The sequence below is a fragment of the Bos taurus genome, chromosome 11, assembly GCF_002263795.3.
Source record: "Bos taurus isolate L1 Dominette 01449 registration number 42190680 breed Hereford chromosome 11, ARS-UCD2.0, whole genome shotgun sequence".
Taxonomy (NCBI): domain Eukaryota; kingdom Metazoa; phylum Chordata; class Mammalia; order Artiodactyla; family Bovidae; genus Bos; species Bos taurus.
In genome coordinates this window covers 71,890,379-71,904,266 of record NC_037338.1, presented here as the reverse complement: position 1 = coordinate 71,904,266, position 13,888 = coordinate 71,890,379, and the positions used below count along the sequence as shown (strand labels likewise).

At 39.4% G+C, this 13,888-nt stretch overlaps 1 protein-coding gene across 4 annotated transcripts in view; it reads right to left on the bottom strand.

The window, feature by feature from the left end:
* Positions 1 to 13,888, bottom strand: part of RBKS (ribokinase) — a 94,953-nt gene that overhangs the window by 26,605 nt on the left and 54,460 nt on the right. For all 4 annotated transcript variants that reach the window (XM_059891180.1, XM_059891181.1, NM_001191271.1 and 1 more), the window contains 2 exons: positions 13,714 to 13,805; positions 8,448 to 8,636 (listed from right to left, as the gene is read on the bottom strand). In XM_059891180.1, coding sequence (XP_059747163.1) covers positions 8,448 to 8,636; positions 13,714 to 13,805 — 281 coding nt within the window. The remainder of the gene's footprint in view (positions 1 to 8,447; positions 8,637 to 13,713; positions 13,806 to 13,888) is intronic.

Sequence of the window (13,888 nt, the reverse complement as noted above, 5' to 3'; positions counted from 1 at the left end):
CATTCAGAAAGAAAACCTGAACATGAGTGAAGTTTCTCTGAAGATCTGCTGTGCATTTGAGTGACAAACAGGCACAGTGCAGCTCTGACATTTATTCTGATATTTCCAAAGGAAACTGTATAAAATAACATGTTTTTGACGGAAATTGTATCTTTAGAAAGATTAAGGAAAAACCTGTCAAAAGTGTGTAGTGAAATATCCAGATTTATGGAGGCTCAAGTACAATGGATCTGAAGGACATGCAAATCTACATGTCCATATATAATCAGGACTATCCATTCAGAGGTCATCCTAAATCAAGGGCTACTCAACCTACACATAGAGACTTGGGAATGCATGAGAGGTTCCTTATGAGACTGGGAGTGAACTGTGGTCCCTTTGTGAGAACAATGCCCAGTTTGCCTCTTGAGAAATATTACCTATCTTACTTGCTAGATGTGGCTCCAAATAGGTTTTTTGCTATGTCTGAAAGTCATATTTATTCCAAATTTCAAAGTAATACGTTAAAAATACAGGTTTATGGAAAAATTGCAAACAAGTAAGAATGTGGAGTAGAACATAGAAGTCCTCCTTTATAACACTTTCCTATCCTTCAGTTTATTCCCTTTCCCATGAGTAATGGAAAACAGTTTGGTGTTTTATCTTTTTCATTTTTATATTTCTTTTAAATTATACTTATGGATAGCTAGAGTTATTTTTAAATCAACGGCACCATACTATATCATTTGACCTTCTTCTGATGATGATTATGTAAACCTGTCTAGTCAATTTTTTGGTTATAGCAAACAAAGCTAAAATAAACATTCTAGGACAAATAATTATATATGTGATCAATCCTGTAGGACAGATTCTTAGAAGGAAATATACTGGTTTAAAGGCAAAACATGTTTTAAAAATTGCTATTGTCAAATTGCCTTCCAAAAACATTCTGTGAATTTATACTCCCACCAGAATTACATGAGAGCATGTGCTTTCCAATTTATTTGGACTTTGACATTAGCAATTTTTTATTTTTTGTGACCTAATGGGCAGTGAAGGGAATCTCACTGTTATTTTGATTTGCATATTCCTGATTTCTTGTGGGGTTGAACAGTGTCTAATTTCTTTTTCTTTTGTATTTCTTCTTCAGTGAATTGTCTATTTACATTATTCTAAAGAAATGTTTGATTTTTTTGAGTTGTAGAGCCTTTGCATAATAACACATTCACATTTGCTGTTAACAGATATTCAAAATTATGCATAGAAAAATCTGGATGGATTTATACTAAAATGTTACAGTGGTTATATCTAAGTGGTAGGATCATGAATATCAGACTTTCTTTTTTATACCTCTCTATGTTGTTTGTTCTTTTCTCCTCTTGAACACTAAGCATGTATTAATTTCAGAAAGTGGAAAAAAGTGTGATTGGGGGGTAAAGGTGATGAAGGCTCTCAAGGCAATTCTAAAAGAGCATTTCCCAAGGTACTCTGAGTATTGGCAGTATCAATATAGATGTAATTCACCTAAGGTCAAAATTTGAAAGAAATAACAGTCATTTCTTAAATAATAAATTGATAGTTAAAGTTAGCCTTATTATTTTATAGTAACCTCTTTAGCACCCAAGATCCTGTCATTCAGGATGTCATTCATTCATTACCTACTGTATTTTATGGCCCAACCCTTTCCAAAGTATTGGCAATCAACAGTGAGGGGCACGCAAACATTTTGGCTCTAACAGAAGTTTCTGGATAGAAATGTGCAAAGTCTCTACTGAAGGTCAAAATGGCTACTAAGCTTCAAAGACCCCTTAGAAACTCTACCAATTATTAACAAGTGCAAAGAATGTACATGTTGATCAGAAAGAAGGAGGTGGGAGAACGAAAGGGTTGCTAGCGAAACACAGTTCAAGGAGCATCACAAAAACTGCCACTGGCGGGGCCACATGAGACTGGTGAGTCCCCAGTCCTCTCAGCAAGACTGTGGCTCAGGAGGAAACAGAACCTAAATCTGCTGGAGTTGAGAAACACCTCCTGAGAGCACCTAAATTCAGTGGTCCTAATTATATCTGACAAATGGCCAGGTGGCTGGGGATGGGAAGCAGATGGAAACTGGGGGCAAGGTCACACCAAGATGGAAATAATGATCTTTCCGTTGTTGGATTTTCAAAGACTGAACTACCATTCTGGATGACATCTCAGAAGTGGGTCAATGGGAACCTATGCTTGAGAGCTGAATAAGCCTGTGCTTGGATGGCTGAAGGCCAGACCCCAGGATGAGGGCAATATACCAAGGAGGTTACCTTAGAAAGCTGTGGGTAGCCCACCGGCCCCAGCAATCTCCCCACCCTCATGAACTGGCTTCCAGATCAATTTTAACAGAAACAATTCCACTTCCTACTGGTACAGTCTCCAGTTTGGAGCTGATTCTCCAGCCCTGTATTGTCCCTTGGGGATATCCTAGCTGGGCTGATGCTGTCTAATGCCTCATCAACAACTGTGAATACCACAGGACTCAAATGGATAGAAAGAAAGAGGAATAAAAAATAGGGAAGATGAATCCCTCATCTCACTGGCTTCTGATTTTTCTCAGCTTACTTATATACCCTGAATTATGATGATTTATTATAAAGCGAGTGATTATTGAAAAGACAGATTTAGCCTATGGGCTGAATTCTTAAAATTAAGCGTGTCAATGTAGCTTCTAGGACTCAACCATTTACACATGGAAACTTGTAAATCAGGAATTTTACAGAGTCGACAGAACAAGGATAATTAATGTTACAGTATGTTATTTCACACGGTCACAATAATCCTACAGTATCACCATGCTTATATGTGTGTAACTCTGACAGTGGAGTGAGTGTTCAGTGCAGTCATGAACACAAGAAAGCAAGCTCCTGACCTTCAGGTTGGAAGGTCCTGAGCGAGGACATGAGTGCCAGAGATGGGAAAAGAGACACATCTGTCACGTCTTCCAAACTGAGCTGAGGACATCTGCAGCTATTGCCACCCTCTCACTCTAGTACAACGGGAAAAACGGATTAAAAATAGAAGCGATACATCCAACTATTAACATTGAGGCAAAACCGAACATAGCCTGCAGAGGCCTGGTGTAGAGGGGGCGATGGCTCCTTCTAGGGCTGGCTGGCTCCAGTGGACAACGTGCCTACTAACTAAAGAGGTTTCCACCATCCATGCCATTCCTGATGTACTGAGTTCCCCCCAAGATTTCCTGAGATATGACTGGAAAATAAAAAAGTTGGCTATATTTAGGTTGCACAGCAGGAGTTTTTGCTAAGGTGTAATGGATGAGGAGGAGGAGAAAAGGGAGGAGGTTACAAACTGCCTGAGAGCCAGTAATACCCTCCTGACATGAAAGTGAAGGAGCCCATTTGTTCAGAAGAAAATGCCTCCCTGGGAGTTCCTCACCTCACCAGGTGAATTAGCTCATCTTTACCAGGCTTATGAAGAAGCTGAACAGTTGTGTGCAGAACAAGCAAGAGGTTTAATAATGAAAGTGCTGGATGAGAGGAGAAAGACAGCATACAAAAGCCTGAGGGAGATTCTATGCCCAGAAAATAACTACCCTTGTTTCCTGTGGCACCTCCGTTGCTCGGGGTTGAGGAGGGGGATGTTGAGTGCCCATTCAGTAGATTTAGTAGAGCAATTAAGTGAAAGATTCTTTATCACAAGAGTATCCATTAGTGAAGTAGCTTTTTGTTATTTTTGTCTGTTCTTTGTTTTCTCAATTGAGAGATAAATACACACACCATAAAATTCACCCTTAAAAAGTGCACAATTCAGTGATTTTGAGTATATCCGCAGGGTTGTGCAACCATCAGCACTATCTAATTCTAGGACATTTTTTATCACCCCCAAGAGGAACCCCTATGCCCATTAGCAGTCACTCCCCTTTCTCCCCCATCTAGTAACTGTCAATTCACTTTCTGTTTCAACAGATTTACCTACTCTGGATATCTCATATAAATTGAAGTGAATTTATATGAAGGCTACAATATGTAGCCTTTTATGCCTACCTTCTTTCACTTAGTATAATGTTTCAGATGTTTATCCATGCCATAGCATGTATCAGGATTCCTTTCTTTGGCTGAATAATATTCTATCATATATGTCCACCACAATTTGTTTATCCATTTATATCAGTTGATGAAATTTGGTTTGTTTCCAATTTTGGTCTTTTATGAATAATGCTGTGTGAACACTTGTAGATAAGGTTCTGTGTAATATAAATTTTTATCTCTTTTGGCTATATACCTGGAAGGAGAATTGCTGAGCCTGTTGTAATTCTAAATTTAACTTTTTGAAGCACTTCCATAGCATTTTCCAAAGTGGCTACATCATCTTGCATTCCTGCAGGCAATGTTTGAGGCTTCTGATTTCTCACATCTTAGGCCAGAGTTGCTATTATCTGTTTTTGATTATGGCCATCCTAGTGAGTGTGAAATGGTACCTCATTGTGTTTTGCCATTAAAAAAAAAAATCCAAGCCATCCATATACATAGTGGATGTACGGTAAAAGACAAAGCTTAAAGTGTAAATGCCCCATTCCTCTCCACTCTCATGTCTATGAAGGAAATACTTTAAATTCTTTTATTGCTTTCCTCTGTTTTTATCTTCTATTTCTTGGAGTGTTTATACTGTGTGGTTTTTTTAAAAAAATCTGTTTTAGATATTATCTGTTGAATTCTAGCTAAGGAAGATGAGCATTTAGTTCTCTTATCTTCCCTGATATGCACGCAAATACACACTCACTTTATCTTTCCATTTTCATGATATGATCATAATCTCCATGTTTGGTTAATTAATTATTGTTTCATCCTCAAATTCTGCAAAAGAGCTAAAAATCTCTGAGCATATTCAAACACACTGGATAGTTCGATATTCCACTATTTCTTTCTTTTTCCTTGTTTCTTTTTTGTTTCTGGAAGACATTCCTTCCAGAATGGAAGAGCCCTCCAAGCTCCTGCTCTAATCTGGACTGACTGAGGATGGGGTTTCTGCATAGCTACTGTCCTGGAACATTTCTTCATTGTCACTGACTTCTCTCTCTCTCTTTTTAATTAGTTTATTTTTTAATTGAAGGATAATTGCTTTACGGAATTTTGTTGTTTTCTGTCAAACCTCAACATGAATCAGCCATAGGTATATCCTCTCCCTTTTGAACCTCCTTCCACCTCCCTCACCAAACCCACTCCTCTAGATTGATACAGAGCCTCTGTTTGAGTTTTCTGAGGCATACAGCAAATTCCTGTTGGCTCTCTATTTTACATATGGTAATGTAAGTTTCCATGTTACTCTCTCCATACATCTCACCCTCTCCTCCCCTCTCCTCATGTCCATAAGTCTGTTCTCTATGTCTGTTTCTCTATTGCTGCCCTGCAAATAAATTCTTCAGTACCAAGTTGCATCACCTGTTTCCTGGACCCTATATCTTCCTCGGTCTTAGTTTTATCCCAGTTTACACCAGCATATCTTTCAGTATCTTTATTCCTCTGTCCCTCCATTACTATCTTCCTTTGTGCTTAATAGATATTTTCTAGTGTACCATTTAACTATCTTGATTTTTTCTTTTTTTTGTTCTTAGTAATTGTAGTTAGTTGGTGATTCCAATTAACACCTTAACTTAACCTAGTTTAGATTAATATTAACTTAATTTCAGGAGCATACAAAGCTGTTTATGGATGCTTTCATGTTACCACGATAGTGCTGAGTGGTTGTAACAAAGCATGTATGCATATGGCATATAAAGCCTAAAACTCTACCATCTGGCCCTTCACAGAAAAAACTGGTCAATCCTGATCCAGCACCCTGATCTTCCTGATCCCATCTTCTCTCTCTTGCCTCCAAGTATTAAGTAATCTGTTCTCTCTAAACTGTCATTGCCTCTCACCTTTCCTGAACCTTAAGAATTAACTGCAGGAGCTCAGAAACCAAACGAAAGGGCACAAGACGGTATCAGTGAAGTGTGAAAGCCTCCTTGGTGCACACGGCTGCACGTAAGATGCTCAAAGTTATTATCCACCCTGATCCGTGAAAGCCAATCCTTCAACGTGAAATTACTGAGCATTATTACTATTGATTCCAATTTGAACATTTCCAAGGCTAGTTTCTCTAATCAGTCCTATACCCAAGCAGTGCATTTCCACATGAATGTTCTGTGGTGGGCGCAGGTGGCTTTCCCTGATCAGTATCTACTTCCCATCCTCTGAAAAGAGCTCTTTGATTTTTATTTGACATCGGGGATGGGATCATGATGTGAGACAGTGCGGGAAGGGGGCTGCCAGGGGCTACCACCCAGAGGGTGCCGGTCTGAGCTCAAAGCCCACCACAAGGCAAGCAGAGCTGACAGGGCAAGGGTGAACAAGTGAGTCCTGAGGACACGGTTTAGTCTCTGCGTTCTGCCGTACCTTTGAATGTTCTACTTATGTGCACCAGATACAACCCTTGTTTGGAATTAAGTCATTTAGGTTGTATTTCTGGTTGGTAACTATGAGCAAAAGGAGTTGTGACTGACACAGATGCTGAAAGCAGAGGCTGAGCCACTTCTCGGCAGCCACAGAGGTCCGACAGCTTCACAAGGACCCTTCATTTTATTTTCAGCAAAAGAGAACAAACTCTTCTGCTCTAGTTCAGGACCTAGAATCAGTTCAGTTCAGTCGCTCAGTCGTGTCCGACTCTTTGCGACCCCATGAATCGAAGCACGCCAGGCCTTCCTGTCCATCACCAACTCCCGGAGTTCACCCAGACTCACGTCCATCAAGTCAGTGATGCCATCCAGCCATCTCATCCTCTGTTGTCCCCTTCTCCTCCTGCCCCCAATTCCTCCCAGCATCACAGTCTTTTCCAATGAGTCAACTCTTGGCATGAGGTGGCCAAAGTACTGGAGTTTCAGCTTTAGCATCATTCCTTCCAAAGAAATCCCAGGGCTGATCTCCTTCAGAATGGACTGGTTGGATCTCCTCGCAGTCCAAGGGACTCTCAAGAGTCTTTTCCAACACCACACTTCAAAAGCATCAATTCTTCGGCCCTCAGCCTTCTTCACAGTCCAACTCTCACATCCATACATGACCACAGGAAAAACCATAGCCTTGAATAGTTTTAGTCTAATGGAGGACTTCCCTGTTGGCTCAGATGGTAAGTGTCTGTCTATAACGCGGGAGACCTGGGTTCGATCCCTGGGTCGGGAAAATCCCCTGGAGAAGGAAATGGCAACCCACTCCAGTATTCTTGCCTGGAAAATTCCATAGAAGGAGGAGCCTGATAGGCTACAGTCCATGGGATCTCTAAGAGTCAGACACGACTGAGCAACTTCATTTACTCAATGGAGGACTGAGTTCAGAACTAATAAGGAGTCTCTCAAATGCAAGTTACTGTCTTTCTCAACAAAGCAGAAAAATGAGTGGTTTCAGAAATAAGTAAATATGACGAGAATAACACTGCCAAGTATAGTTTATCAAATTCCTGATAAAGCACATTTTAAAAAGCATTCAGGATGTAATTTTATGTAATAGAAGTACTCCTTGCACTTATGTATTTCAATGCATATTTGTATCTAAAACTTTATCAAATGCCCATAAGCTTCTTTTTTGATAAATGACCCACATTTTAAAGTCTTTCCTAAGCAACGAAATAAACAAACATACTGTATAAATATAATAAAACATATAATATATAATATAATAAATTAAATATATTATCTAGTATATATATATAATACAATAGTAACTAGTGCTCCTTGCTATTTCATTCTAGGCAAGAGGCTTGTAAGATCCAGCAGTGTGCTTATTGTTTAAAAATCTGGCCCCATGAGGGCAGAGACTCTGTCTTGTACATCACTATATGCTGCTAAGTCACTTTAGTTGTGTCCAACTCTGTGCGACCCCATAGACAGCAGCCCACCAGGCTCCCCCATCCCTGGGATTCTCCAGGCAAGAACACTGGAGTGGGTTGCCATTTCCTTCTCCAATGATGAAAGTGAAAAGTGAAAGCAAAGCCGCTCAGTCGTGTCCAACTCGCAGTGACCCCAGGGACTGCAGCACCAGGCTCCTCCATCCATGGGATTTTCCAGGCAAGAGTACTGAAGTGGGGTGCCATTGCCTTCTCCACATCACTATATATATGCATGTAATACATGACTGGCATATAGCAGGTATTCAATCAAGGCTTATTCAATGAATGAATGAATAAAGGTAATATGGGTATAATTTTACTGATATTCCAGTTTTATGGAGGAAACTGATTCAGAGAGGCTAAGGGACTTGTATAAAGTCCCACAGTGGGCTAGAGAGGGTTAAGATACAGTTCTCCAACCTGATTGATTGTTCTTCTCTTCCAACATATTACCTCTTAGGGCCTCTACCGCATGATCCAAAAATTCAGGTGCAGTATCTTAGTTACTAAATGATGATTTTCAAAGGCCAAAAGGATTCTGAAATTGAAAAACCTACCGTAGTATCCACAGCCTTGACCTTCTCTGTGGGAATGTGCTTTGGGACAGGTTCTGTCTGTGACAGCATCACACATCCTTCAGCACCCAAGGTGATGATTACAACCTGGCAGCCCCTTTCCAGGAGCACCAACGCAGCCCTCCCAGCATCTGTGGGGCTGCAGACCTCAAGGCCGGTCAGAATCTCAGCCTGAAATACACAAAAGAGAAATGAAACAGTGTTGAGAATAAGTGACTGGGTCCACTTCTAGATTAGATCTGTTTTTCTAGGAGATATCTCCCTTCTTTTTCATAACAACCAAGGTCATGGCAAACACTGGTGGATACTGGCTCAGGAAATAAATGAAATAATAACAGTGACAACAAAAAAACTATGAAAGATGTTCCTGGAACAACTGGGAAAATTTAAATGTGGCCTGAATATTAGATGATAGTATAGAATTACTGATAATTTTCCTAGGTGTGATAATAGTATTGTGGTTCCTCTTAGGAGATGCAAGCTGAAGTGTTCAGGGTTGAGGGATCATGTCTGCAGCTTACTCTCAAATAATTCAACCAAAACAAAAATAAAAACACACAGGGGAGAGGGGAAGCCAATGGAGCAAAATGGTAACAACTGATTAGGTGGAGAGGATATGAGTATTCATTGCCCATTTAGCTCTTCCTTATTTATGATGATTTTCATAATAAAGAGTTAGAAAGAAGGGAAGGGGGGAGGGAGGAAAAGAAGGAAGCAAGGGGCCACTGCCAATTATTTTTGATGTAAATCATATCCATAACTTTCACACCTAAATCCTTTTAGTCCTCTCTTGGGCCATAATGCCTTTTTCATATTACTAGTTTGCAAACCATTCATTTCTTCTGTTTGTTTTGCTTGAGAAGATGGAAGCAGAGTAGGAGAGGCTCTGATATATAGCAGAAAAAGTAATGCACTGACATTCAGAGACCTCCACTGCTCACTCACTCTGGAAACTTCTCCATAAGTCACATAAAATCTGTAAAATGTGGGGCTTGGACAGAATCAGTAGTTTCTCCCAGAATATAAACAAGTCTCTAGCTGAAGTAGGGGTGAAGGGCTGCAGTCCTGCTTCCTTGCCCGGCCAGCATCTCTGGGGAACCTTTATGGTTTTGAGATAAGCAGCTGAAAGTACACTGGACTAGATGAATCATGTGATGCTTTTTGACTTAAAAAGTTTATAGCCAGATTCTGTCTTTTCTGTGTTACAGTTTAATCATATGCCATATTTACTTAAGAGTGGGTCTGTCCTTTCCTGTGCTTACTCCAAATGTGCCCAGATTAACCCTTCTTGCTGCCTATAAATCATCTCAGTGTCTGCTCATTCTTGGTGTCAGTTTTCCCAAGAGCACGGGTTTTACTAACCTCACCGTGTACCCCCCAGCTTGATCTTTTCCATAGACCCTTTCAGTATGAGTGGTTATACTATGAGGCCACTTTCCTTTTTCTTTTTATAAAAAAGAAGGTTTGCATTATTCTTCATTACTGGGATCACTTATGTACATTGAGCTGGATGGTTCATTTTCAGAAACATTGATTTCTTGTGGTTTTTAAAAAACCTTTTAAACAGCTATTCTTTAATGAAAAAATCTTGAACATGAAAAATAATGCATAAACACTCATGTACATACCACCCACCTTTAATAAATTTTACTTAATTTTATTAAATTGTACTTAATTTGCTTCTAATATTTTTCTTTAAAAAAGTTAAATGATATCTTCCACATATATTACTTAGCAATGTAGGTTTCCTCTTAACATTTAAAAATTTGTGTTGATATATATAGCTTAAAAAAAAAACTGCTCTGTATTCCATACTGCAAATATGCTACTGTTTAAACAAAATCTGTTCTCTTTTTCATGGACACTTTCATTTTTTTCCATTTTCCCCCTTTATAAGCAATGACGTATCAGATATTCTTGGTATTTATATGTAATCTTTTTTCCTCTAGCTGTTTAAAAATATTTTTATCTTTATTAAACCCCTTGATTTTATACAGTTCCAGTAAAATGTACATTAGTAGAAAGTTATATTTATTTACTTTATATGGTGCTTTTAATACACTTTTGATGTTTTGAGGGCTCATATCTTTTCTCAATTCTACAAAACACCCTGCAGTTTTTCCTCTAATAGAGTTTCTCTTCAGTTCCATTCTCGTCTTCCTTCAGTGCAGTTTGACACATGTTGAAGCCTCTCAATTTGTCCTTCATTTCTCTAATTTCCTCTTTAATAGTTAACTATTTTTCTTTCTGTACTATTTTCCAGGAGAATTGAGTTTTCTTCCTCCAGGTGAACTGATCAAGATTCTCTTTCAGTTTGCAAATTCTTAATCCCACTTTAATGTTTATCTTTCTATGAGTGCTTTAAAATTTTTTTCAATGACTATTTTTTCATTTTCAAGACTTCTGATTGGTTGGTTTTCATATTCACATACCATCGCTTCAATTCTGTTTTTCTTTCACAATTTCTTCTTTTTAAAAAAATTTTAATTGGAGGATAATTGCTTTACAGTGTTGTGCTGGTTTCTGCCAACAACAGTGTGAATCAGCCGCAAGTATACATTATGTTCCCTCCCTCTTGAACCGGCCTTCCATCCCACCCCATCTCACCTTTCTAGGCTGTCATAGAGCGCCAGGTTGAGCTCCCTGTGTTCTCCTTTTTTAATGAATGAGAATCTTGATCATACTTAAAGTCTTTTTTGCACTGTTTTATTATTTGGATTTCATCTGGGGCAAATTCCTCTTCAGATTGTTGATTCTGCTGGATCTGTCGCAGCAGTACCTTTCTCCGTCTGTAGGCTCACTGCTCGCTGTGAGGTGGAGAGTCTGCAGATTTCACTCCCACTGGGTTTATCCCTGCCTTTCTAGTGGTTTAATGGCTACATCCACTAGGTCCCAGAGTGAGATGTTACTTCGACAACAGGGAGTTCTTCTTCTGGGGTTCTTGGTGATACTGTACCGCCCGTCCAATCTCTACGTCATCAGTTGGCTTGGTTTTCTTTCTGATCTGAGGCAGTCTCTCTGTTCTCCTATCTCCACATGTTGGGAGCCTTCTACGTGTTCTTGGCATAGCAGCTTCCACCACTCTTTTTCCTTAGCAGGGAAGCCTTAGCCCAGCACTTCTGGTTTCCAGCCATGGGCACTGCTCCATGCTCCCATGAGTGGCACCCTTTCAGTGCCCATTACCCATCCAGCCACCAATGCCAGCTTCTGGGTCTGGAGTACAGCATACCCAGGGCTAAATGCTCTGTGATTCTGTTCCATTTCTGATTTGTAGAATTATTTATCTTGTTTTTGAGCTTGTAAGTATGTTTTTGTTGTCTCTTTTTATATTTATGAATCAGTGGTTTGTGTGTGGTGCACAAGGCATATCTTAGGGCATGAATTTACATTGTTATCATGATTAGAAGTCATCCATGATAATGTTAAGTTTAAAAATTTTTTTTATTCCATTAAGTTTTTGAGGTCAATTTCCTTAAAGACCAGAGTTCAATTCATTTGTTCATTCATTCCATAAAGATTTACTAGGTACCAACTATGTTCTAAATATAATATAAAAGGTGAAAATTTCCAAAGATAACTATCAATATATTATCACATTGTATATGCTCTTTTCACACTGTGACAATGAAAATCTTCTGTTGAGAGGGTACCAGGGTGTACTTTCCTATGTCAATCATTAGAATGGGCTAGAAGAGACACTGTGTGACTTACAAAAGTCACATAAAAGCTACCATGTCTTCTGCTGGGCTCTTCCACTCTCTCCTTCACCCTTCCTTAGGAGACTGGATCTAGTGGGAACCTAACTTCCATATTGTGAGGAAGCCCAGGCCACAAGGAGAAGCCATGTGTAAATGTTCTGGCCAACAGCCAGCATGTGAGTGAAAGAAGCTTTAGATGATTCCAGCCCTCAGTCTTTGAGTCTTCTAGCTGAGACCCCCAGATATTGCAGAGGAGAAACGAACCATGCTGTAACCTGTCTTAATTCCTGATGCACAGAAACCATGATGGACATAAATAGTTACTGTTGTTGTAAGTCACTGGATTTGGGGGTAATTGATTATGCAGCAATGATAGCCATTGGGATACAACAGTGAATAAGAGATGTCCATGCCCTTCCAGGAGAAGACGGAGGTATTGAATAAGGAATCTGAGCTGTGATAAGTGTTTGAAGAATAAACAGTGATGCTCTGTAAGTGTCTAACAGGGAAATCTCAACCAGTTTGGCAGTTGAGGTTAGTCTAACATCTTATTGTGAAATGGCCACTATCTCCCACAGTTTCTTTTTCCCAGCACAATGCTTGGCTGTGATGGTTGCTCAAAAATATTGCATAACCTACTGCGGCTTCTTGAAATTATTCTCCTTGTGGCAGTCTTCTTTCTTGTTTCCTTTATGTTCTTGAGAGATGAACTTAACCAAAAGGCAGATCAGGAAATCCTAAAAACCTTCATTCGGCCTTTGTACCAAGCAGAAAACTACTATTACAGTTTATTAATTATAAACTGTCTTTCTCTGTATGTTGCATTGTATAATACGTCTTGCCTCGCAATGGTGGGGGTGAGTGCTGGTCTAAAACTGTCTGGTCGATAAAAGGGAAAACGTGGAAATTTTTTCCCTAAAATACTTCAGTGGCATGATATGAATCTATATAGACATTTTATGCAGATATATACATTATGACCCTGAGATGGACTGAGAGGGTGGTTCCCCAATGGAGTGGCCACCAAGGGCTTCCCATGGCATCAATGGAGAACCTGTGTCTGTCTACCAGTGCAGTCACAGGGTCTTCACAACAGAATGTAGCAGATGCTCCAGGGTTATATGTTAATTATTAAGAGCACTGCTTGATAAAATATAGGACTTTCAGTTAAACTTGAATTTCAGATAAACAACAAGTAATTTTATAGTATGTTTAGTATATTATTTCTTGTTTGTCTGAAATTCAAGTTTAACTGGGTGTCATATTTTTGTTTGCTCTCTCTGGCAGTTCTAATGGTAATTAGTCCATAGACTATGGAATGATTAAATAAGAAAACAGAACATGGGTATGACTCAGGGAATCCTTTTTCTTCTAGGACTGACTACTTTCCTTTTTTCTACATCCCAGTCAACAAAAAAAATCTGTTTTCATTATGCCCAAGAATTCACATGCATTAAAGTTCATGTGGTTAGTCCTGGATTCTTTGCTTTATCCACATACATGAAAGTCTTTTGGTCTCTCAAGGAATGAGCACAACCTTCCATCCTTACCTCACTTTCATTGCAGCAGAACACATCCGAGAGGGTGTAGAATTCGGGGTCCAGGTCAGCAATGGCAGGCGCCGGATTGAACAATGTTTTCACTACAAAGGAGTGAAAAGGGAGTTCCGTGGTTATCATTTTTAACATGGTGCATTTGTGAACATTCAGTAAGGGAACCCCCCGA